Source organism: Oryzias melastigma, linkage group LG8, assembly GCF_002922805.2.
Source record: "Oryzias melastigma strain HK-1 linkage group LG8, ASM292280v2, whole genome shotgun sequence".
NCBI lineage: Eukaryota > Metazoa > Chordata > Actinopteri > Beloniformes > Adrianichthyidae > Oryzias > Oryzias melastigma.
In genome coordinates this window covers 14,824,988-14,850,429 of record NC_050519.1, presented here as the reverse complement: position 1 = coordinate 14,850,429, position 25,442 = coordinate 14,824,988, and the positions used below count along the sequence as shown (strand labels likewise).

Sequence of the window (25,442 nt, the reverse complement as noted above, 5' to 3'; positions counted from 1 at the left end):
AAAAAAACAAGCAAATAGTTCATCTTCAAGTATACTCAGTATTACAAATGTGTCAAGGTCACTGACCTCTCCAAGAAGCCAAGCCGTCAGGAAGCCAAACAACACGGCGTCATTTGCCTCACGGTCAAACCAAGGCACGCCGATCGCACCCAGCTCCCACAGCTCGCTCTTCCAGCGATCCAGAGACCACGCAGTGAAGCCCACGTCAATCAAAACGACATAAGGACTGCCTTCAATCAACCAGCGACCAAAGTATACCTGCAGAAAACAGAGACCAGGCTTTGAGGGTTAAGAGTAACACTTTACCGAAATAAAAGAAAAGGCTTCCAAGTTCATGATTTTTTCCATTTCTTTTTGTTCTTATCTTCAGTACATAAGTTGTGTTGATCTTCCACACACAAAGACTTTTAAAGTATGCAGAGTATTCCTCAAGAACATCACGTTTGAGGGACCCAGTTCAGAAAAGTAAATAAGGAACTCTCATGAAAGCTTCTGGATAAATGAGGCCGATGCTTTGTTGAAAAGGCAAAGAGACTCTTTTAAAAATAGAACCGCTGCCACTTCCAGCCTTGATACTTAAAACCACAGCGGTCCATCAGTGACGCAGCAAAAAACCTTAAAGGCATCTCATTCATCTATTTCTGGAGTGTCACTGTGTTGGAACACTGATGCAACCTTTAACCTTTGAGAAGAAATGTCAGTTGTGGTCGGGGACGGATAACAGAGAGGTGAACGATAAACTAGAACGGTTCTGCACACTTTTGGGACACAACCCCCCCCTTCTTCTGTATGTTTACTGTAGACATGCGGTAGTACCTTACACCCACTGGAGTTCATTTTGTCAATGGTCCGCTTCAGCACGGGGTTGGTGGGTTCAATCAACTCCACTTGAGTGCGCACGTTGCTCTCCACATAGGGACCCACCAGGAAATAGTTCTCCCCCCATTCCTCGGCGGTCAGACGAGCTTTGGTTTGGATGACGGTGTAAATGCCTCCAACTTCAAACAGGAAAACAGACAAAAACTTTATAAGAATGAGGAATAAATTAAGGAACCAATACATTTAAATATTTTTCCAGATACTTATTTTCTTAAAATTTCAAACCAACCATGAGTATCAAAAACTTGCCTTTGTTGGCAACTTCCCAAGCAATTTCAAAAAGAACGGCATCCTCCAACTCAAACTCCTCGTCCCACTCCTCAAGTCCTGAGAGGGATGTGACGGACAGGCTGCGGGCCAGCGGCATTCTGGGTAAATATAGATGACATCCAGCTCAGATGATGCTACAAATATGAGGACACAAAACATGACCGTCACCAGTTCCAGCCACCTACCAAGTTTTTAATTCTATAAATAAAGTTATCTTCTTCTTCATCTCTCCAACCTGTATAAACTTTAAAGACCCCCTCCGATTATGATCTATTATACAAGCATTCCCAAAGCTCTTTTAATTCCTTCCCTTCTCACTACATAGTGTGTTTGCAATTTTATAGTGCTGTCCGAATCTATAATCCCAAACTTAAGTGCGCAAGAAATTTGCTAGAAAATTTATGCTCACTAGATTGGCAAATATAGACCACAATGCATTGCGGTTAAACAATTTTTGCAAAAAAGATTGTTTTTAATTTTTAATTTTTTTTAACAAGCCATTAAACTTTTTATCATCAGAACACAGTTGAGTTACAAGTAGACGTCGTAAAATGTTCATATTGATTCGTTTTTCCACTTTGTGAAACGCCATTCTTGCGGTTTAAAAAAAATAATAATAAAAGTAGTGAGCTTTGGAAATCCAGGGAACTAGTCATATTTAGTTTTTTAGTAGTTAGAGATTAGGGTGGGAATTCGAACACGGACTATGATTACGCCATTTTTAGCAAATATTAAAAAAAAAAAAAATGTTTTCTAAAACATAGTTTCTGCAGAGTGGCAGGAGTTCATTAGAATTTCACTTCTGAGTTGTGGGCAAGACTGTTGGCAAGCCCACCTCCACTTCCCATCATCCACTTTCATGGTAGCTTATAGCCCCTCTAACCCCTAAAATAATGGTGTAACATAAATGCAGAGCAATAACAAAGCTATCCAGCCACACTGTATGAGGGCGGCTGTGGTGAAGCTGTAGGGCGGTCGACCTCTGTGGGTTCGATTCACACCTTGCTTGCCTATGTGTGGAAGTGTCCTTGCCACCTCACGTGAATGGGAGAATGGGTCTGTGACTGTAAAGCACTTTGGGTTTTCAAGGAAGGTAGAAAAGCGCTATACATGTACGCAATTTACCATTTCAGAGCCAAATGCTAGCTCAGATGAGGAAAACAAAGACAGACATGGATCTAATCACCTACAAGTGAATATGTCGGGATGGAACGGAGCTTATAATTTTCTGGTTTTTTTTCTAACTGCATTTTTTCCCTGTCCTGAATTCACAACAATAAAAAAATAATCAGAAATAGGAATATGAAGCTCAATTTTCTGTATGTGTCCTCCATTATGACAACAAAAAAGAAAAACGCTACAAAAAGTGATTTAAAAACACCATTAATATGATTTTCATCAGTCTGTCTATGACTACAACTCACTTCATTTTGAAAGGAACAGGTTAGCACACACACAACGTAACTTCCTCTTGACAAATACAGCTCATTACCACAGAGTAATTTTTTACCTACTTTTAGCACAAAAACTGTTTAAAATGCTGCTATATATTGCATTGTTTTCAATTCTGTGATTCTTTGGGAACATTTTTTTATATTGTTGGTACGGACAATGTATATTGTTTAAAAAGTTGAACAATTTTATCTAACATTTCATGATAAGCTCACTTTCACTCAGGAGATTGAGTGCATTTCAACACCGGCCTCTGCTGCTGCTGACATGGTGAAAGTGTGAGAGAAAACGGGGGAGTGGCGTCAGGATGGGATGCAAAGGCCACAGATCGAGTACGGACTTGATCTAGTGGCGTTTCCTTAGCACCAGCTGATCTTCCACCACATGTTGCAATCACATGAAGCGAACATACATGGAAAACTACAGAGGTGTGCTGACAGGATCATGCAGCAGGGTGGGGGGAGGGTGCAACATTCCCACCACTCTCCTTCTGATCCATGGGATCACTGGGATGTCTGAGCCCTGAACGTTTGTATGCACAGTTATAGGAGCTTCTCCAGAGCTGAAGATGGTTTAATCCACAAACTGACAATCAAAATGTAACTTGTTGCTTTGCATGTTCAAATAAAGATGTGAGATTGCACAAACAAAAGGTCCAGGAGGAAACTGTTGCATCTAAACTTAGTTTGGAGCCTCTCGGGGGTTCCTCTTGACATTTCTGCATCCTTCTCCAATTCCTTTACAGATGGTTTCAGATGATTTAGCGTCCCTGCAGGACAGCCACTATCTGTCTTCATGACCTTGCACGCGCTAGCTCACCTTTCCTGAAAAAAAAAGCTGTGGCTACTCTCTAGAAGGCCCACAACTATGAGGGCGGGCAGACGTGCTCCTCTTCGGACTCGACTAGCAATAAAATCGCTCGGGATTATTGGTAAAAACTGTTCATGCGTGCCGTTCTATGAGCGGTCGGCGCCTCCTCCTCCCCGGTGGTTCCAGGGCGAACGTGACATCAGGCACACAGCAGCTGAGAGGCCGCGCTCGCTCCAGGAGGCGACAAACTTCCGACGTTAAAGGACACACAAACCGGACAGGCCAACTCACCTTTCAGGGTTCTCCTCAACTTTACGAAGGCGAGCTAAACATTGGCAGCTGTCGCAGTCTGTCCGAGAGGAGGAAAACAGTGCGGAGCGAGGAAAAAGGGGGCGGCGGCTTGGTTTAAATGTCAGCGACGCACATTGGCTTGGTGCGTGATGCTGTCTTGCTGAGGTAAACCACGCCTCTTTTGCTAGACGAGGCCGGATTGGTGGATACTTTCGATGAGCTCCAATCTTATTGGTCGAAGAGTCATATTTTTACTCCCCTAATGAACAAAGCGGGAGGCGGACTGGGTGTATCCCTCCGCGGAGAAATGCTGCTGGCTGAGAAGAAAAAAAAACAAGAAGTTGCAGCTAATGATTTTTATTTTATCAAAAATATTCATGGAAATTGCGGCTATTTTTATAAATCGACTATGACTACTAAAAATTTTATTTTTCATGAATTTTACAGTCCAACCTTCTTAAATCCATTCCACAAAATAGACCTTTTGATTTTCATTACTTCCTAAAACTGTTCAGTCTTTTGAATCTGAAATGATTTGTGTAACCAATAATATTAAGAATATTTAAAAAATATAACTAAATAAAAACACCTCATTGGGTTCAAGTTAAGACCCAATCAGAAAATATCCACATACTTTTTTGAAGATCCACTCTACAAAAATGTTTTTTTGTGTGTGTGTTTTTAACATGTTTTTGTAGCATTTTCTCATGATTGAGGAAATATATAAAGAACATTTAAACTTATATTAGAATTTCTGAGTATTTTTTAATTTAATTTGTGAACCGAGCTGACAAAAGAATGTAATTTCTAAAAATTGATATGTGAGAACAAAGATCGGTAGACCACAAGCTTTCTGCTCTGCTCTATTGTGATGCATCCACTTGCAGACAAATGTACGTCTTCATTTTCCTCATCTGAAATTGGATCTGGTTCAGAACTGTATAGCTAGATAACTCAATATTGCTTGCTATTTTTGCTACACTGCTAATGTTAGCTCGGGGTTGAGATGGGCTGTAAGCTAGCAGGAGTGCATGTAAACAAAGGGATGATGGGAAATGAAAGCAGACTCACTTAGTGAAACAGATTTCTGATAACCTACTGCTGCAAAGAAACTGTGAAGAAACTATTTGCCTTAAAACTCCATAATTATAATTAATAGACCACTGGAAACACTTTTGCAATTAAAAAAAATGATTGGAGTGAAACTTTTATACAATTTAAACAATTATAAAAATGCAATTTGTATTTATGACTATGATCATTGTAAAAAAAAAAAAAAAGAAAAAAAATCCCAAAGATCCTGATTTTGAACTCTTCCTGTCCTCTTGTTCTTGCTGTCCTATGTTGCTGCTTTCCTCTTGTTATTGTCTTCCAATATGCTCTCCTCTGAACTCCTGAAGTGTCACGTTGCACCATTATCATTTTCTCTGTGACCTCTGACCTTACTGTTTATATGCATCTTCAAATGGTTGGAGGAAAAAGCCATAAACATTTATCAACACACATCTATTGTGTGACCTTACAGGCACAGTAAAAGTTAACGCTTTTTAAATATTTTGCATGCAATTTGCCAATATTATAAGCTTTTTTAATGTCAAAGTATATACTTGTGGACAGACTTGTATAATTTTAACATTGATCAATAAAATGTCACATTCTGTAAACACTTTAGTGAAATCATCACATTTCCAGTGTCACAATTGTAAATTAGATGTAAACCTTTCCATGTTTTTGGTTTAAAAGAAGAGTTGGAATGGGAGATTTAATAAAAACATTGTGTTAACCACATGTACTCGAAGGTGTGAAAATGTTCTGGTCTTTTGCTTGGTGGAGGATGAGCAATAAAGGCTGAAAAACGTCTTAAACCAAGATATTCTCTCGTTCACATTTTGGCAACGGCCTTTCAGCATGTGCCTCAACATAAGCCTGAAGGGATTTTCTCCAGGTGCTGTGTATATAAATGGCTTGACACACTTATATTCTCAGTCCAAGAAGCTTCAAAACAAGTTTATTGTTGCTGAAAGTGAATATTGATTTTTTTAAAAAGGCTGTTTATTAAATTTTTTAAATTATAGTTTAAAAAAACTAAATTGTGAGGATTAAAATGGTAAGCACATTTTTTCTCTATAAATAAGAATGCAAACTGGTTTGTTTTAAAAGAATCTTAACTTTTCCCTTAAATTAGAGCTGCATGGTTTTTTACTTTTTCAATTTTTCTCAGACTTATTATCCTAAATGTTGTTTTTTAAGTTCATGAGTGCAGGATTTTTTTCAAACTAGTCCACCTGTACTTTTAATTTACAGCCTGAGGATGGCTGACTGTGTCAATGATTGTTACAAGGATTTCAGATTACCCTAAAAATGTCTGTTTCTTGGTCGACTTTGAGGCTTTGTAAACACTTTTCATGTAAACTGACCACAAGTGCATTTCATGCTTTATGAGTTAGGGTAAAAAAAAAAAATCATAAAACAAGACTGTTTGAAAAAGATGCCAGAACAGATTGAACTTTTAGACCCTGAAGAGGCTTCGTCTGGGCGGGTGTGGTTGATCTCAAAGACACATTTGTTTGCAAGCCAGACATGATCTATGAATAGTCCTTCTAAAGGTATAAAAAAGGAAAGGGAGCCAGGAGGACCCCACAAACAAACTATAATTTACAAAATTTCAGAATTTTCAGCAGGGGGAGTATTTGGAACTTCTAAAGTTTGAAACTAAAAAAAGTCAGTGTAAAAGTGTGAAGTTTATAAGACATTTAGCTCACTAGAAATTGCTTTAATACAAATTATGCTTTTTTAGCCAGAGTACCTTCACATCATTGCCTATAAAGATGTGAAATATATTTTGTCTAAAACTAAGCATATGTCTTTGTTTATGTTCATATTTATGTCTCTGTCTGAATGGGACGGCTGTCCTGCAGAAGTAAAGCAGTGTAACGATTCATCGATTTATATTCCTACTATCCAACTAGACTGATTTGTCTGAGGCAACTTGTCAATTGAATCGAATCAAATGGACATATACTATTATATATATTTTTTCAAATTAAATAAATCAATTTTGGAAAATACCATTAGCATTGAGGCACAGTTGTTTTACTTTGCAATAACGTAAAAACAGCAGAAAACACACACACAAAATGATCAATCCATCATTACAGTCCAACATGTAAAAACCCTTTAAATTTGGCAAAGACATGTGACCATACAGTGTGGTATAATGTTCTAATAATGTTCGTACTGTGTGATTTTTATGTGGAAAAAACAACAGACTTTGACAATTCTTGTTTCTTCTTGTTTATTTGTTATTTTTTAACACTTGATAATCTTGAAGAAATACAGAAAATCTGGAAAGCTTCACCTGCGCTGATCAGTACCACATATTCATCTCTGAGTCATACCAAGATTTAAAGCAGGACTCTTTTGCTGTGAAGAGAGAGCTGTAACCACACTGCCACGATGCTGCCACTTTTAAGTTTCAGTACCAGGGATCTGCAACCTGAAGCTTCTGAGCCACATTTGTCTTGTTTACCCCTCTGTTGTGGGTTACTTGTAAAAAAAAAAGTTTTACATACATACATACATACATACGTACATACATACATACATACATACATACATACATACATACATACATACATACATACATACATAAATAAATAAATAAATAAATAAATAAATAAATAAATAAATAAATAAATAAATAAATAAATAAATAAATAAATAAATAAAATAAATAAGTAAGTAGTAAAGTTAAAAAGGAAAGTAACTTTGGTCAACTGTTTCACAAACACTTGAAGTCACAAATCAAACTAAAACATTCAGACAGATTTTTGTGTGCTGTATATCACAGAAATCAATTGGCGGTCAGATCAATAAGCAAACCAAGAATTATTGTTTAAGAAGAACAAAGTTTAAGGCAGATTTTCTATTTTGCATCAAATGTGATGATTTTGAGTGCACCTTAAGGTTAGAAACATATGATATAGGTCACTTAATTAACATTGATTTCATTTTGGTTTGTTTGATTTACAAAGTGCTGGACATGTAGTACTGGAGATGCACCACAAATGGTAAAAAAAGGTATATTTATTTATTTATGACTTTGAACTATCCAATAACACTAACCCAAGACAAAACATTTGAGAAAATGCTTCATTTATTGATTTATTGTGAAAATTGAATAATGCTCCAAACAAGAAAAATGACACAAAGTAATTGTTTAGGAAGCTGTACAGAAAGTGATAAACTCAGCAACAGTAACTTCAAAAAAAGAAATCACAAACACATTCAAGATGTCATTATAAATATAATTATATATGTTTTTCTTTGACCATACTACACAATTCATTTTATATAGTATTTTGTTTAATTTTTGAAAGGTGCCTTCCATCCAAAAAGTCTCTGTAATTTAAAAAGTTTTTCCTCTTTTCTTCAAGGTTTTTTATAAACTTCTTTCAAGCTCCTTCTTTATTTGTTGTTTGCACATAAGTGAAGTAAAATAAATACAGTTGTTTCAACATTTTCATTAGGTGTATGCCTAAATATGCGGTGGTACTGAAAAAGGAAATTTTAAAAATCTGTTTTTTAATTACAATTTCTGTGAATCACAATTTAGATTTTGTTGTTGTTGTTGTTGTTGTTTGTTTTGTTTCGTTTGGTCTTTTCTCAAAAAAAAAAACAGTCAGGCATCCATTAAAATACTAGTTTCATAAAGTTTGGTGAAATGTTACACGGTAGAAGTGAATCAAGATTTTGTTTGTTTGTTTGTTTTATTTTTTTAATTAATGTTTCAATTATGAATAAAATATGGAAATAGCAATCACACAGAAATTACATTCAATTAACCAATAAACTATCATACAAAGTTTTAAGTATAAAATAATGGCGTTTGGGTGGAACAAAAATGAAATTGTCCTATAAACATTTGTTATCATTATTAGCACTAAAGTCTCGGTATATTAACTTTTTTCCTAATTATTTTTTAGTATTTCAGACTTTTTCCTTTTTTAACTTAATTATATTACTTCGGTCTTTGGTTATCGTGTTGGTTTGTATTTTGATTCTCATGTTTGTTGCTTAGTCTTTGCTCCAGTGTTATATTTTTTTGTTCAAATATCCCGTGACTTTGAATGTGTCAATAAAGAGGAGAAAAAAAATGTCTCCAAGATTTTTTTTAACTTCCGCTATGTCTGTGTCGTCATCGTCTACTCGTTTTGTGATTGGACCAAAGTCAGGAGGCATTTTCCGCGGTTTCGTCTAGTGGCGGGAGTCGTCGTCGGTCTGTTCGTATTGAAGAGGAACCTCGTGACGGTATTTATCTCTTACTAATGCATTCCCTATGTTTTATAATCCTAAAAACACAATAAAGATAAACCTTATAGTTGGTTCAGATTACACAGCGGCGCCCGACTATGTTGTGTACACAAGCCTCGCTAGCTTTGTTTAGCTCCGGGGAAAAGAGAGACGCTTCCTCACGAATGATACTTTCTGTTGGCTTATTTCTTCTAAAATTGAGTCCATGACATTGTCGAGCACACCGAGTTTGTAAAAAATGTTCAGCATATCTTTGTTTAGGATAAGAACAATGGCTATCTTCAGAGCTTTGATGTTATGCTAACTGCATGTGTTAACATGCAAAGCTGCAGCTGCTGCTGCCTCCTCGTTTGAGGCTTTGAGGTTTTCTAAGTTGCCCCAAATTTAACGAGGCTTGTTGCCAAACTCCCAAACTCCATCGTTATTGTTTGCAAAAACTCAGTTAGGAGTTTTGAACTTGTTACTGTGCATCTCTGTGCTCTCTATTGCACTTCCTGTCGTCCATAAATTATTTTCAAAATAGTTATCTGAGGAAATGTGTTTTCATCTTCTTTCTTGTTAATATCTGAGCATAAATCTTTATGTTTTAACAACTGAGTGGAAAAACTACTGTATCAACTCAACATGATTCACAGGTTCACATTTCAATATTAAAAACTAATTAATGTTTCCACTTGGAAGCAAGTTTCGTTTTATTTTGAAAATGTGTAATTGCTTATTCTAACCTAAAAAAAACTGGTACTTCACAAAAACTTATTGTATTTACAAAATCTTGCAAATCATGTTCTTTGCTTTCTCTTTTTGGAAGAACGGACAGGCATGGCTTTTAATAAAAGGAACGGCGGGCCGCCTTTTGGTGGATTGTCTCAGGCCAAACGGGGTAAAATGTCCGGGGAGTGGGAAGACAGTCCATCCCAGTTTGAAGAGGAACTGTTGATGCTTGAAGAGGCAGAGATGGAGATGGAGGAAATGGAGAGTCAGACAGGACATGATGTCATTCCAGTAGGTGAGTTTCTCCCCAGACAAGCACACATCTTCTTACTTTTACGTGCTAAAACTTTAAAGTCCACATCAGCAGACATACAGACTGGACAAAACCCTTTTTCCCCCAAAATGTTAAAAGTTTTACATTAAGATCATAGACTTTCTGGTATCCAGTCATCAGTCATTGCGTTATGCTGTAGCTAAACATGTAAAATTTACTCTGAAAATTGTTATATATTGATCTATTAGCTTACAGCATCTCTTTAAAAATACCTTTTTGAAGCTGTTTATTTCATGACTTTCTTTCTTTCTTTTTTTATTTTAGGTGACCTTTTTTCAGCCAACCTTAACCCTCGCTGGCCACGGCCTCACGCCCCCACACTGAACCCATCTTCAGACACCTTGGTGTTCCAGCAGATTGATCTTGATCACTATCTAGGTAAATAAATAATCTGTTTTTGATGCCATCTTGTGTAAATATGTGCATTCTAAAAATAATGCAGTTAAAGTTTAGGGTTCAACTAAAATGGGAGGATCTGCCGTAAGAGGATGTGTTGTGAGTGGATTGTGTCTCTTCAGGTGCGTCGGTGGCGGGAATGCCGGGCCAGTCGCAGGCAAAAGTACCAATCATTAGGATGTTTGGTGTGACAGATAATGGCAACAGTGTGTGCTGCCACGTTCATGGGTTTGCGCCTTACTTCTATGTCCCTGCACCGAATGGTAAGTCCTTAATTATGTGTTTCGTCTACTGAAATTAGTTTCTCAGTTCCAGAAGGCACATCTGTCAAACATCCCAAAGCAAAATTGTTTATTTAGAGTCCAAATCAGATGAAAATTGTGTTCTTAAGAAGTTCTTGTAAAATTTTTCTCAAATACAAAGGAAATTAAACCCAAAATGTAATTTCTGAGGATTTCTTTATTCAAATTATTGTGAATCAGGAGCAGACAAAAAAAAATACTATTTAAAATATATATTTGTTATGAGGAAAATACTCTGGGTGCCACATTAGCTTCCTGCTCTGCTCCATTCTAATGCATCCTCTTGTGTTCAGCTAAATCCATGAATGGCTTTGTTTTGGTTTTGTTACTGCGGAACCATCTTAGAAAACGACTTTTGGCTAAAAAGATCATCATCAACACTTTTAAAATAGTTAAAAAGAAGATTAGGGTCGGACTCTAAGGTAGATAATCTAACTTGCTGTTTGCTTCTCTCATATAAAAAGGATTCAAATCTGAATTCTTGGGTGAGTTTAAGAGAGAGCTGAACTCTGTCGTCTTGAAAGACATGCGCTCCAATAAAGACAACATCTCAGTCACAGTGTTGGCTGTGGACATCACTCGAAAAGAGAGTGAGTATAAGGTTATGGATATAATTTATTTCATTTAAAGAACCAACAGTATGTTCACTGAGACTTTCTTTTCTCCTTCAAGACATGTATGGTTACCACGGGCAACACATTATGGATTTCTTGAGGATCACCATGGCGATGCCTCGTCTCATTGCGCCTGCAAAGAGACTTCTGGAGCAGGGCTTTAAGTTTGGACCTTTTCCCATCCAGGGTTACCAATCCTTTGAGGCCAACATAGACTTTGAAATCAGGTGTGTGCTCTCGAAATACAGTCACATTTTTAATACATTAGCACATTTTTAAAAGCACTAATTCAAAGTTGGACAGTGTTGGGAACTTGCATACCATATATCAGTGGTCTCAAAACCTGTTTTTGGTTTAAATTTGACAATATTTTCACGTATCGGTCCAAACAGGAACAAAGTTGGTGTTTTTACGCCTCTGATTTCTGAAAATCTACTTTCAAAATAAAATGCTACTACAAGAAATTTTGTTTAAATAAGTCTAAAAATCTCAGATTTTTTTAAACAGATAATGAAGATTTAATGAAACAAAGTTGTTGATTTGTGGAAATCGTTTCTGATTTTTTTTTTAAAAAGGAAACAATGCAGGATTTTTCCCACAAAGAATGTCATCTTAACACTCAATCCAGGCTTTGATTATCTTTCTGGGAAAAAAGGTTGATCATATTTTGTCTTTGCATAAATCCTCATTCATTGGGTATTTTTTTCCAACACATTTTCTGTGCTAAAGTTTCTGAAAGGATGCCGATATAATTCAGCCTTGTTGTAGGAAAATTCTCACATGTCCCTTTTACAAGTTTCCACAAATCAGCAACTTTATTTGATTGAATCTTCTTTCTCTGTTAAATGTTTGTGGCTGGTTTGAACTTTATGATGAAGATTTTTTATTTAACGACACAGTAGAGGCTAACAACCACACGCTAGCTTCAGCTACGACTGACTTTTAAGGTGTGATGGATAAATAAAGCAAAATAAAATGATACAACTGTCATAAAACTGGTATTTTCTAAGCATAATATAAACGAGAATCCACAAATTATCCAACTTTATTATCCGAGTGTGTGAAACAGTTGAGACTCTGTCTCGTGTATTAGCAGAGCTGATTCTGCGACATGTTTCAATTATGTCTCAATTATTCCGTATGTTGAGGAAGAATTCCAGTTTTCTCAATAAACAGCAGCTTTAATTTTTTCTATAGTCGAAAGTTCTTCGTTTTCCTTTCTGGGTCTTTTCTCCCCGAAAAAACTTTCCAAATATGTTTTATTGTTTGTTTTTTGTTAGCTTTGGGCTGCTGACTTAGCCATGCAGGAAGTGGCTTTAAGTCAAAGACCAAGACGGAAGTTGTTAACAGAATCTGGTATTTTTCCAAAATAAAACTTCCTTCAGGATCAGAAAATAAACTAATCTGAAACAATCTAAGTTAGCGCATGTATTTCTTTGGAGACCACTGCCATAAAACATCCACGTGTTCTCAGGTTTATGGTGGACAGCAATGTGGTCGGATGCTGCTGGATCGAGCTTCCCAATGGAAAGTGGAGGGTGAGGGAAGAGATGATCACAGGAGACGTGGACTCTCAGACTCCAGCCAAAGTTAGTCTTGTTTACTCTCAAGCTGATATTAAAGTGAATCTTTAATATGGAGATGTCTGAGTGATGCTTTTGGACACTTTCTTCTTTTGTCCTGTAGGTGTCTCTGTGTCAGTATGAGGTGGATGTCGCCTGGACGGATTTGATAAGTCACCCTGCAGAGGGGGAATGGCAGAGGATTGCACCACTTCGAGTCCTCAGCTTTGACATAGAGTGTGCTGGAAGGAAAGGTCGGTTTCACTGTTGGGGCTCACATTACAGTTTACTTACTGAAGATCTCACAAATCTGTTTTTTTTTTGTTCAGGGATCTTCCCCGAGCCGGACAAAGATCCGGTGATTCAGATAGCCTCCATGGTGCAGCGGCAGGGTGAGACGGAGCCCTTCATTCGCACCGTGTTCACGCTCCAGTCCTGCGCCAGCATCGTCGGCTCCCAGATCCTGTGCTTCACTCAGGAGAAGCAGCTTCTCCAGGTAGACGATCACATCCCAGAGAAACGGAGTATTCTGAAGTAGTTTTTCAATTCTGGTTGTCTCTGTTTGATCAGAGCTGGGCTGAATTTCTGCGGACGGTGGACCCGGATATCATAACTGGATACAACATCCAGAACTTTGACTTTCCGTATCTTCTCAACAGGGCAGCAGCTCTGAAGGTTCGACAAAGGCACATTTATTTGCTAATAATCAAATCTAAGGAATTCCCTCTTCCCTTACTCCACAAACTTCACTTTCCTCTTCCGTTCAGGTGACCTACTTTCCGTACTTGGGCCGAGTGCGGAACATGAAGTCGGTTTTGAAGGAGTCGAGCTTCCAGAGCAAACAGATGGGCCGCAGAGAGAACAAGACCATCAACATGGAGGGCCGAGTTCAGTTTGATCTGTTACAGGTCAGCAGTTAAAGGAAACACATTCTACTTTAGTGGATAGCATTCACTTCATTGTGCTGCTGTTTCTTTAGGTTCTCCTAAGAGATTACAAGTTGCGCTCCTACACTCTGAATGCCGTGAGTTTCCATTTTCTACAAGAACAGAAGGAGGATGTGCAGCACTCCATCATCTCTGATCTACAGGTAACTTTTGTCTTCAGATTAGTTCTGCCACAAACGATTGTTTTAATAGTCGACTAATCACTGATTATTTTTACGATTTGTCGGAAAATCAGGTCTTGCACAAAGTGGATGTAAAACACACATCATGACCATCATTAGCTTTAAACTAACTAAAAACTATATATATATATAGCATCACCTGCGATAATTCTAGTGTGAATGCTGTAGGCTGAATTTGGCCGTTGAATATGCTAGTGCTGATAGCTGAAGATACTGTAGTTTATATCTAAAAACACTGGCGATGATCGCTGAAATCGCTAAAGCTGATAGAACCTGCTAAAATATTATTTGAATGCCAAATTAGCCTAAAAAATGACAAAAAGCCTAGATTATCCAAAACAGCTGGCATGTAGCTGAAATATTAGCTAAATTCTAAATAAGCCTAAAAAGCAAAACAAAAAAAATAAACTAGCCATAATAGCTAGCATGTAGCTGAAATATTAGCTAAATTCGAAATTACCCCAAAAAACTGAAAATCTCCTACATTAACCAAAACACTCAGCATATAGCTGAAATATTAGCTAAACTCCAAATTAGCCTAAAAAAACAAAAACAAAAAAAACTCTAAATTAGCTATAATTGCTAGCATGTAGCTGAAATATTAGCTAAATTCGAAATTACCCCAAAAAACTGAAAATCTCCTAAATTAGCCAAAACAGCTAGCATGTAGCTGAAATATTAGCTAAACTCCAAATAGCCTAAAAAACCTTAATAAATGCCAAAATAATCCAAGAAGCTAGCAGAATGCCATTATAACTTTACATTTTACTACACTCGGACTCTACATAATGTAAAGTAACGACTAATCGACTATTAAATTAGTTGACTATATTAATAGTCGATTTGTCGTCGGTTGGTTGACCAATCGTGGCAGCCTCTTTCAGATGCTGTGTAGCAAAGCTGGAAATTAATTTAAAAATAAAAAAAACAAACATTAACTCTTCTTCTATACTGTCTTCTGCGCCAGAATGGAAATGAGCAAACGCGGCGCCGTTTGGCGGTCTACTGCCTGAAAGACGCGTACCTCCCACTGCGGCTGCTGCAGAAGCTGATGTGTGTGATCAACTACATGGAGATGGCCAGAGTGACGGGCGTACCGCTCAGCTACCTGCTCTCCAGAGGGCAGCAGATCAAAGTCGTCTCTCAGCTGCTGCGACAAGTAAGACGGGTCGCCATCGTCGCTCCACGCGCTGAAACGGATTTTGAAGCTAACCGCTTGTCTGTGTTAAGGCTGTGAAACAGAACCTGGTCATGCCTGTTGTAAAGACAGAAGGAGGAGAGGACTACACTGGAGCGACTGTCATCGAACCAGAGAAAGGGTAAGAGCTTCATATTCATTTATCGCCATTTGATGTTTCTAAATCATGGATTTTTGGTTTAAATTATATATATTTTTTCATAGACTAATTTTTAGAAATCTTTTTTTGTGTTAAAGCAGCTCAAATAAAGCAAATTGTTCTTAGAAATAATGTCAAATGTGTTTTTTATTTTATAAAAAAATATATATATTTCTCACGTTTATTCTTGGATTTCAAAATAATGGTTTGTTAATCCCACAGCCATAATTGGGCTAAACTGAATTATAGAATGAATATTTATTTGGTTATTTTATTAGCCCATTAACCCCTCCCAAAGAAAATGCTCTGTTCACCACATCTACATTTATATGTGAAGTTCAAACTGATCTTTATCATTTTTATTTTTTGGTGTAGATATTACAGCGTTCCCATCGCCACCCTGGACTTCTCCTCCTTGTATCCGTCCATCATGATGGCTCATAACCTTTGCTACACCACCCTGCTGCAGAAAGGATCAATGGAGCGACTGCAGTAAGCATCTCTCTATGTGTTGTGATGAAATCATTAAGTCAGTTTCCAAAAAGCAAAGTTTCTGGTCATTTAGATCCGTGGTTCCCAGCCTTTTTCAGGCCGACTGACTTAATGTCAGATGATATTTTCACAAATGTTCCTGTATTCAATTTAATTGTATTTTATTTTTAATTTTAATTGTAATTTTCTACTTTTTATTTATTTATTTTTATTTTTCATTTTATTTTAAATTTTAATTAAATTATTTATTTACTTATTGGAGTTTAGCTTAGTTTTCCTAACTTTTGAGGGTAAAGTTTGTCTGCGTCCTTTATAAAATATCTTCAGCTGCTTTAAACTTCATTTGTACACTAGATGTCATTTAAGAATTATTAAAATGTGATCTAGATTTCCTCCAAACCCGTAACTGTCAAAGTGGACGCAAAAGATCAGACTCCAACTTCAGCTTCGTATGATTTTACAGGATTAAAAAATAAATTAAATAATTAAATGTAATTATAAATCCACCAACAACAACTTTATTAGAAGTATCCTCACTACATTAAACAACTATTTGCGAAATATCGTTCTTTATTACAATTGTGTGTAGGAACAACTGTTGCAAAAATTCCAAATTTGGAGCAGAAATTCCTGTTTTTTGTCTGTTAAATGCAGCTTTCTTTTATTTTGAAGTCACAGATTCTTCTGTTTCCTCTCTGGTTCTTTTCTGCCAAAGGAAACTTTCCAAATGAATTTGTTTTATGTTGACTTTGGTGGTTGGAGGAATCCAGTAGTTTTTCAAAATAAAACTTCCTTCAGACTGAGATGATGAATAGAAAGGATTAAATGTTAATTTTTTCCTCTACCAACTGTTACACAGACTAGTACTGGTCCACGAGGATCTGGGGGTTGGATGATGAACTAAACATGGTTTCCAAAAGCTTCATTAGTGACTTTAATGGTTGTGTTTGCAGATTGTCGTCCGAGGATTTCATCAAAACCCCGACAGGTGACCTCTTTGTGAAAAGCTCTGTGAGGAAGGGACTTCTTCCAGAAATCCTGGAGAACCTGCTGTCTGCCAGAAAGAGGTCTGATTTACAGAAAGAGCAAACACATCAGCCACGTTGGCCCTTTATGGTGACGTTCCGCTGTGTGTCGACAGAGCCAAAGCAGAGCTAAAGAAGGAAACCGACCCTTTTAAGAAGCAGGTGCTGGATGGCCGGCAGCTGGCCCTAAAAATCAGCGCCAACTCGGTGTACGGCTTCACGGGGGCTCAGGTGGGCAAACTGCCCTGCTTAGAAATCTCACAGGTGAGCACTTTACTGTTGATGGGTTTTACTTTGACAGCTCAAATGCAGTTTGTTTCTGCCACAAGTGTTCCCGTCAGTCGGTGGGGTCGACCCAGTTTAGGTTAGTGTGTGTGTGCACAAAGCGTAGAGCGTGACAGGTTACCACGGAGGAAAGTGAAAATATGTCTCAAAAGAAAACCACAGAACAGCTGAAAAGTCAGGAAGAACTGGTGCAAAATATTATACTTTTATTAGAAACTCCATTTTCAAATACATTTCATTTAAATTCCAAACTGTTGAAGTTTGTTTGATTGTCTGAAGGTATTTTTTACCTTAACAATTTCTAATACATGCTAGCTGTTTTGGCTAACTCAAGTAAATTTTTTTTTAAGGTTTAAGGCTAATTTGGCATTTAGCTACTATTTCAGCAGGCTATCAGCTTCAGTGTTTTCAGCTATCAGCTCCAGGGATTTCAGCTATCAACTTTAGCATTTTTTTGCTCTCAGCTTCAGCATTTTCAGCTTCAGCGTTTTCAGCTATCAGCTCCAGGGATTTCAGCTATCAACTTTGGCGTTTTTAGCTATCAGCTTCAGCATTTTCAGCTTTAGAGTTTTTAGCCATCAGCTTCAGCATTTTCAGCTTTAGCGTTTTCAGCTATCAGCTTCAGCATTTTCAGCTTTAGAGTTTTTAGCCATCAGCTTCAGCATTTTCAGCTTTAGCGTTTTTAGCTATCAGCTTCAGCGTTTTCAGCTATCAGCTCCAGGGATTTCAGCTATCAACTTTAGCATTTTTTAGCTATCAGCTTCAGCATTTTCAGCTTTAGCGTTTTTAGCTATCAGCTTCAGCATTTTAACTATCCATTTCAGCATCTTCAGCTATTAGCACTAGCATCTTTAGCGGCCAGATTCAGCTTACAGCATTTACACTAGCATTATTGTAGGTGATGCTATATATTTAGTTCATAATTATGTTTAAAAGTTGTGGTTTTAAAGTTTTAAAATTTAGTTTTGAAGTGTTCAATAAATGTTTATCCTGTTCGGCCTGCGACCTAAGGTGTGTTTAGGATTTAGGCCCCCTGTGCAATTGGGTTCGACACCCCTGCTCTAAAAGAAGAGCGTGAGTTTAGTCATCCTCCTATGAACCACTGCAGTCAAATGAAAGATCTGTAGATTCATCAATAAATTTATCCTGTTTGTGTATCCAGAGCGTCACCGGATTTGGAAGGCAAATGATCGAAAGAACCAAACAGCTGGTTGAGTCCAAATACACCATTTCTAACGGCTACCAAGCTGATGCCAAGGTGAGGAATGCAGCTCTCATTTCCCCACTTTTTCTTAATGCATATCTAACTCGTCACATGCTTTTATTTTGAATTCTCAGGTCATTTACGGAGACACAGACTCCGTCATGGTCAAGCTCGGCGTTGCAACAGTAACGGAGGCCATGGAAATCGGGAGGGAAGCGGCTGAATGGGTCTCCTCCCACTTTACACCTCCAATCAAACTGGAGTTTGAGAAGGTGACAGAAGCCGAGCAAAACATGGTTTCATAAATATATTTCTATTCCATACAGCTATGTCAATGTCTCATTTTGCTCCCAGTCGTGTAGATTTTATTTTTATTCTTTGGAGACCTCTAAAAGTCACCTCTAAAAGTGATTTATTAAATAGATTCCACCATTTTTGGGTGGTTTTCAAACTTGCATTAGAATATTTTTAGTATGACAGCATTTTGAAATCGCAGCCTCTTGTCTCCTGCATTTAACTCCACTTTTCTCCAAATGTGCAGCTCAAGAGGATTCATTAAATCCCACTAATGTAGCTCCTAAGTCCTGGATCTGGACTTAAACTGAGCAGGCTTTGTTACAAAAACATTCTTCCTATTGGCAACTAAATAGATTTTCCTTTGCTTTCCATTGTCTAAGATGTAATATCTTGCTGTCAGTTTGTTGTTTTGTGTGTTTTTATTGTGAACATGTTTAAAGTGCAGTTTTGAAGCTTTTATTTTGAATGTCCTCACAGGTTTACTACCCGTACCTGCTGATCAATAAGAAGCGCTACGCTGGACTGTATTTCTCCTCAAGCGCGGACACACACGACAAGATGGACTGTAAAGGCATCGAGACGGTCCGCAGAGACAACTGCCCCCTGGTGGCCAACCTGATCAACACCTGTCTGCAGAAAATCCTGATCGACAGGTAACACTCAGATCTTCATCTGTTGTTTACAGTGACTGTCCGATCCTTCTTATTTTACTGTCGTCTTCAGAGATCCTCAAGGGGCTGTTGACCATGCCAAAGAAGTGATTTCTGACCTGCTCTGCAACCGCATCGACATCAGCCAGCTGGTCATCACCAAAGAGCTGACACGTACAGCCCAGGAGTACGCTGGCAAACAAGCCCACGTGGAGCTGGCAGAAAGGTCTCACCTATATTTTTAGGGGGAGAGCATGTAAACGGAGAGCTTTCATTAATGACGAGGGGAAAAGGGGTGTGGCTTCCCTGCACCAACAGTCCCGCCCACAATATAGAGAGGAATTTCCTGAAACTCTGCAGAAAACAAGTTTTGAGATTTTGGCTAAAAACAGCATCATAGTTAAGACGTTTTGTCCAATCTCTGAAATTCACTATTTTTTTACGTTTTACAGAATGAGGAAAAGGGATGCCGGCAGCGCTCCAAACCTGGGAGATCGAGTTCCGTACGTCATCATCAAAGCCGCGAAAGGCGCCGCAGCATACATGAAGTCGGAGGTTTGTATTAAGTTTGCTTCTTTTCCTACTCACTTTTACCGTAAATGACCACTCTTTATTTAGGACCCGATCTACGTGCTGGAGAACAATATTCCCATCGACACCCAATACTACCTGGAGCAGCAGCTGTCCAAACCGCTGCTGAGGATATTTGAGCCCATCCTCGGGGAGAGCAAGGCGGAGAGCGTCCTGCTAAGTTCGTACACCTTCTCATTTCTTAACCTTTATGTGCAAAAAATAGATTAGCATCACTTCAAAACCACAGATTTTGTTGTTCCAATTTGTTTTTAGAGGGCGACCACACGCGCTGCAAAACTGTGCTGACCTCAAAGATCGGAGGTCTCATGGCGTTTGCACAGAAGAGAAGCACCTGCATCGGCTGCAAGGCTGTACTGAGGACAGACGGTGAGTCTGCTCTTTATTTTAAATTTACACATTTGTGAATCCTATTTATTATGCTATATTAAATGTTTATTTCAGCGGCTGTGTGTGATTTCTGCAAGAAGAAAGAGTCTGAGCTGTACCAGAAAGAGGTAAACAAACTTGGTTTAGTTTGCTTTCTAATAAACATTATGGTAAATGAGTCCTAACTTTGAGCTCTGAAGGTTTATTGTTTTTACTTAAATTAAAATGCTCTGTTGTCCGTTTGTGTGGAAAACTCCAGATCTTCCACCTGAACACGCTAGAAGAACGCTTCTCCCGGCTGTGGACCCAGTGCCAGCGCTGTCAGGGTTCCCTCCACGAGGACGTGCTCTGCACCAGGTACGGAGAAATTCTCGTTCATAACTCGGCTGAGGAATTGTGGGTAATGCTGTTCTTTTTTTCCTCTCACAGTCGGGACTGTCCCATTTTCTACATGAGGAAAAAGGTTCAGAAAGATCTGGATGATCAGAGCAAGCTGGTGTCTCGCTTTGGATGGTGAGGAAGGAACCAAGCGAGACTGTTTTTGTTATCCGTTATAAATGCATACACTATTTTATGTTTTCTAATATTGATATGTTTTGTAAAATAAACTTGAACTCAATAATTTTGGATTTTGTTTTTAATTTAACTATCAAAATGTATTATTTTGAAAGTAAAAAAATTAAGAACTTCTTTTCCCCCCTGAGACCACAAAATTTGAAAACGGCATGTATTTGATGTTTTAATACAAAGGTGAGAAATCCTTTCCAAATTTGCTTTGTAAGATCACCCTTCAAACAACACTAAGAAAAACCTCAAATCTTGTTGAAATCACTCAGGAAGTGGTGTCAACTTCTGCTAAAGCCACGCCCCCTTTCACATGCGTCACTGCTGAGTGTCGACAGGATACATCTGACCTAAGATCACTGAAGCGAAGTCGGCCTGAATACACTTTCAAACAGATTTTTATTACAGCTTTACGGAGAGGGCGGGACTTTTTGAAGTTCTACAAAAATAGAAAAAAAAAACAATTTGCTGTGTTTAGGGTAACAAACATTTAAAAAGGACATGCACGGACATAAAAAGTTGCTCTACATGATAACTTAAGCACTATTACACTGTCAAACACTGGCTCCAGTACGGAGAAGCTGCTCCACGCGCTGCGGCAGGCGCGGGGACGCCACGGTGTTAAGTGATGAAAGCGAGTTAAAGGAGACTGTAGAATACAGTGTTAATGCAGAAGTGGCACCTCGGAGGCATCTGGAACGACTCATTCCTGAGTATGTTTTAAGGTGGCACTAATGAACCCTACGCTCCGTTTTTAGACACTAAAAAGGAAATAAAGTGCGCCCGGGAGTCTGGAACCAAAATGATTCGAGCTCCGAAGGCTACAAAAATCTACAGTGATGCACAAGTTCTTTAGAAAGGAAATGGACTGTGCAGATGGGGGTGGCAGCACTTGGTGGAAATGGTGACGGCTAAAGCTCATCGGAGCTGCTGGACATCACTGATGGGGAGAGCAGCATGAAACGGGCTCTCTGTGGGGGGCGCTATAGAATCGTGCAGCGTCTCTGAGAGCCCTTTTTGCTTTTCTTGTTGCGGTAGGTCTCTTTGTATTTTCTGATCTCTCGCACAAGTGAGTAGAAGGCTTCCTCAACCCCCTGCGAAAGAAAAATGGATTAAACCTGAAACTCAATAAATAAAACAAGCTTCCTGCAGATATTTACAGACTTGATGTTGCCCTCTGTCACACTAACCTGTCTGGTTTTGGCAGAGGTCTCCACAAAGGGGACTCCATAGCTCCGGGCCAGATCCTGCGCTTGCTTGGTCTCCACAGTGCGGGTGCTCAGGTCGCTCTTGTTCCCCACCAGAACCATGGGAACGTTGTCACTGTCCTTCACTCTGTTGATCTGCTCTCTGCGGCACACAACCATCAAATCCTTAAGCCACTTCCAATGAAAAGTCTGTGTTTCAGGGCTCTGCAATCAAAACTTTCACATTTATGTGTAGCTACTTGTGTTTTTAAGACTATTTTGGGGCTATATATGCAAAAGGCACAAAGTAAAATCAGGTCGACCAATCAGGAACATGGATTGGCTACTCACATGCCTTTTAAATCACAACAGTTAGAAAATTAATCATGAAGGGTTTGTACCCGATTTCATACATCTGTGAAAGAAAAAAGCCTTTTCCAATAGTAGTGTCACGCTAGTAGAAAAAGCAGAAGCCCCTCTCTGCTGGTCCAGTGTGAACACCATAGGAAAAATGCATGTTTGACAACTTTGTGGTCTGGATTTGGACACCCTCTGCCAAAGATTGAGGCTGCTCAAACACGGTGAAACAGCCGAGTCAGCTACATTTTCTGCCAACAAAACTCATATTTCAAACTCCTTCACTTTTCAAAATTAGGACTCTGCACCCTCTGCATATCGTCCTGCTCACTGATCCTTCACCGTCTGCACCGCAGACGTGTGGCATCATGTCATTCTCCAGTAAAATAAACAAAAAAAATCTCAAGACATTTTCTATAAAAATATAATTTAACTGAATAAAGTTTCAGTGGCCTTGCGGTAGAGTGTCCGCCCTGAAACTTGAAGGTTGTGAGTTCAAGTCCAGGCAGACTAAAAATGTGACCCAATGTCCTTCTGTTTGACAGTCACCATTAAGGGTTTGGATTTGGGAGGATTTAACCATCAAATAATTCACGAGTGCGGCTTGGTCTGCAGCTCACCACTCCCCTAGGGGAGGAATCAAGTGTGGAGAACAGATTTCACACACCTAGGTGGCATGACAGCTAATGGACTTTGACTTTTGAAGGTTTTGCTAGTCAGCAGACTATTCAAAATGCAATGCCTGCAACAGCACAAGTACAAACTGATTTTTTTCTATAGGACAAAAATAGGTTATATATGCAGACTTCATTAAACAAATATCCTTTAGGTTACCCTTTATATATTTTAAATTCCATGCTTAAAATATAAAAGGGTGTTACAGAAAAAAGATTTGACAGTGACCAGTTGCTGAGCTTTGTTGAAGCTCTTAACAGGACAGGCGACATTCTTCACACTTGAAGTGGTTGCAAAAATGTCAACACAGTCACCAACACTACAGAAATGGAGCAATGCAGTCACGTTTGATGTGAGGGAGGCTGCACAAAAAAAGACCTATCGAAACCAGATCACTCGTTTTTCAAAAGATTTTTTGCTTTTTTTTTTTTTTGAGTCACAGCACAATTTTAAACTACATTAAATCTAACTGTTCTTATAGAAATTGTAGATTGCTGAGAATTTACACACCCACAGTGCAGCCGGTTCCTGAGCCGGACCGTACCTGTACAGGTGGACGTCCTCAAAAGACTTGGTGTTGTTGATAGCAAACACACAGAGGAAGCCCTCTCCCGTCCTCATATACTGGTCCCTCATGGCGCTGTACTCCTCCTGACCCGCAGTGTCCAGGATGTCCAGCAGACACGTCTCTCCGTCGATCACCACCTGCTTTCTGTAAGAGTCCTGTCACATCAACCGAGCCCAGTGAGAACGCTGGATTGCATACGAATGGGAAGACTTTCTATAAACTGTGACAGAACAACCTCCTTTTAATAATTTAAGCACCAATTGTGCTCCATTTAACACATTTAGGTGGAGATGCATCTAAAAAAATATGCATCTAGTGTATTTTAGAAAATATTTACAGATAAATCGAATGTCTGGATGTCAAAATACAAAATGTGTTTAAATATCAAAAAAATTTCAACTCACCAATTTATCAAATATATATATATGACTCAAATCTGAATAAAATCTGTTTTTGTGGATTATTTTTTCACTTTAATCACATCTTGAGCACAAAAAATGTCCACTTCTATGGCAAATCTGACTTTTAAAGCTATAAAAATCTAAAAATCAGTCATGACAAATTAATACATAACCTCTAAGAGCCTAAATATGAAGGAAAATCGCTTCTTACCTCGATCGTTGGGTCATATTCGTCCACAAAGTGGTTCTGGATGAGCTGGATGGTGAGGGCGCTTTTGCCCACACCTCCAGCCCCGACCACCACAAGTTTGTATTCAGTCATACCTGTGGAGGATCAGACCCAACAGGTGGACGACGTTAAAAACCGAGATTTCATAATCTCATCACCTCACGTGTCAGGTGATCATTAACGAGATCCACCCGCTTCCTTCCGAAACGGACATTGCGAAGAGACCGACCCAGATTCATTCTTTGACGTTAGTTTTTCCTTCATCACAGCAGATAAATCCCCACAGTCGCAACTGTATCTTTTGAAAACAGTACTGATAATTATGAAGGGGAGAAAGAAAACTATTTTACCTGTGTGTGGAACTTGTAACACCAAATTTAAAGATGAGTTTAAAACGAATTCACATGAATTAGCATGCTACATAGCGTTAGCCGAAATCAATTTCCTCGTTCAAACCAGAAGCTGTACTCTTTAATTTATCTAAAACAACTTTCCTTTCAGATGAATGGTGTTCGAAATGTAAGATAAAACCTAAAAAGCTTTTAAACAAAATTATTTTTGGGGATAAAAGTCTGGCTGAATTGCAGCTACCGCTACTTCTCCATTGTGGTTCATTGTAAACGAAGTCTTTTAACGTTAATCCTTCACTTCAACAACCAATGAGGTAACTGTGTCTGGACTAAAGAGAAATTAGACCAATCACAGTTGGAGTTGGGGTATAGCCCCGCCTACAAATGCGGATTCATCCAATCATAAAGAGGGAGGACTTTATTTGGGCGCAGCTTTTAGGCTTCAGACAGCTCCATCACCGAAACAAAAATGAAAGAATCGTAATAGGACATTTTTAAATGTTTATATTAGTAATTATGTGAACATAAAGAATCAAAAATTTAGAAAAAGAATTAAAAATACTACAAAATTTTTCAAAAAATACATAATTGTTAAGAATCTTGGCTTTGAAATGTATTTTGAAAGTTCAAAGCGGAAACAGATAACCCAAAACACAAGCAATTTTTAAAAAAATAAATCATTTTATAATAATTAAATTATATAAATTTGATGGGAAAACACATATTAAAAGCGCTTCAAGTTTTTTTTTCCTTTTCTTTTGTTTATGTTTTTTAAAGGTGTTTGGAGGAAAAGGAAAA

General features: G+C 38.3%; 3 protein-coding genes across 3 annotated transcripts in view; 1 reads left to right on the top strand and 2 right to left on the bottom strand.

The window, feature by feature from the left end:
• Positions 1 to 3,859, bottom strand: part of gys1 (glycogen synthase 1 (muscle)) — a 10,573-nt gene extending 6,714 nt beyond the window's left edge. The window contains exons 1-4 of the mRNA XM_024272171.2: positions 3,703 to 3,859; positions 1,129 to 1,247; positions 817 to 998; positions 67 to 258 (exon numbers count right to left, since the gene is read on the bottom strand). Of these exons, the coding sequence (XP_024127939.1) occupies positions 67 to 258; positions 817 to 998; positions 1,129 to 1,246 (492 nt within the window). The 5' untranslated portion in view covers position 1,247; positions 3,703 to 3,859. The remainder of the gene's footprint in view (positions 1 to 66; positions 259 to 816; positions 999 to 1,128; positions 1,248 to 3,702) is intronic.
• A 5,012-nt stretch (positions 3,860 to 8,871) lies between these two features.
• pold1 (polymerase (DNA directed), delta 1, catalytic subunit) lies at positions 8,872 to 20,935 on the top strand. The gene is made up of 27 exons (XM_024272192.2): positions 8,872 to 9,012; positions 9,824 to 10,021; positions 10,325 to 10,438; positions 10,579 to 10,719; positions 11,223 to 11,348; positions 11,431 to 11,599; positions 12,847 to 12,961; positions 13,059 to 13,188; positions 13,264 to 13,430; positions 13,505 to 13,609; positions 13,702 to 13,842; positions 13,914 to 14,024; positions 15,031 to 15,222; positions 15,294 to 15,382; positions 15,776 to 15,892; positions 16,846 to 16,959; positions 17,034 to 17,181; positions 18,365 to 18,460; positions 18,541 to 18,678; positions 19,181 to 19,356; positions 19,427 to 19,579; positions 19,806 to 19,908; positions 19,972 to 20,104; positions 20,200 to 20,313; positions 20,389 to 20,441; positions 20,573 to 20,670; positions 20,743 to 20,935. Exons 2-27 carry the CDS (start codon positions 9,835 to 9,837, stop codon positions 20,828 to 20,830), a joined length of 3,318 nt encoding a protein of 1,105 aa, XP_024127960.1. The 5' UTR covers positions 8,872 to 9,012; positions 9,824 to 9,834; the 3' UTR covers positions 20,831 to 20,935.
• Positions 20,936 to 21,257: 322 nt separating this feature from the next.
• Positions 21,258 to 24,933, bottom strand: zgc:55558 (uncharacterized protein LOC393228 homolog). The gene is made up of 5 exons (XM_024272193.2): positions 24,645 to 24,933; positions 24,277 to 24,389; positions 23,641 to 23,819; positions 22,068 to 22,227; positions 21,258 to 21,971 (listed from the first exon to the last, which is right to left on the bottom strand). Exons 2-5 carry the CDS (start codon positions 24,385 to 24,387, stop codon positions 21,861 to 21,863), a joined length of 561 nt encoding a protein of 186 aa, XP_024127961.1. The 5' UTR covers positions 24,388 to 24,389; positions 24,645 to 24,933; the 3' UTR covers positions 21,258 to 21,860.
• Positions 24,934 to 25,442: the final 509 nt, after the last annotated feature.

Coding starts and splice junctions, on each gene's coding strand:
- pold1 (XM_024272192.2), top strand. CDS start 9,835: ATGGCTTTTAATAAAAGGAACGGCGGGCCGCCTTTTGGTGGATTGTCT. Junction 15,383..15,775: donor GTCATCGAACCAGAGAAAGG/GTAAGAGCTTCA, acceptor TTTTTGGTGTAG/ATATTACAGCGTTCCCATCG. Junction 15,893..16,845: donor GGATCAATGGAGCGACTGCA/GTAAGCATCTCT, acceptor TTGTGTTTGCAG/ATTGTCGTCCGAGGATTTCA.
- zgc:55558 (XM_024272193.2), bottom strand. CDS start 24,387: ATGACTGAATACAAACTTGTGGTGGTCGGGGCTGGAGGTGTGGGCAAA. Junction 23,820..24,276: donor AATATGACCCAACGATCGAG/GTAAGAAGCGAT, acceptor TTGATGTGACAG/GACTCTTACAGAAAGCAGGT. Junction 22,228..23,640: donor GAGGACGTCCACCTGTACAG/GTACGGTCCGGC, acceptor TGTGTGCCGCAG/AGAGCAGATCAACAGAGTGA.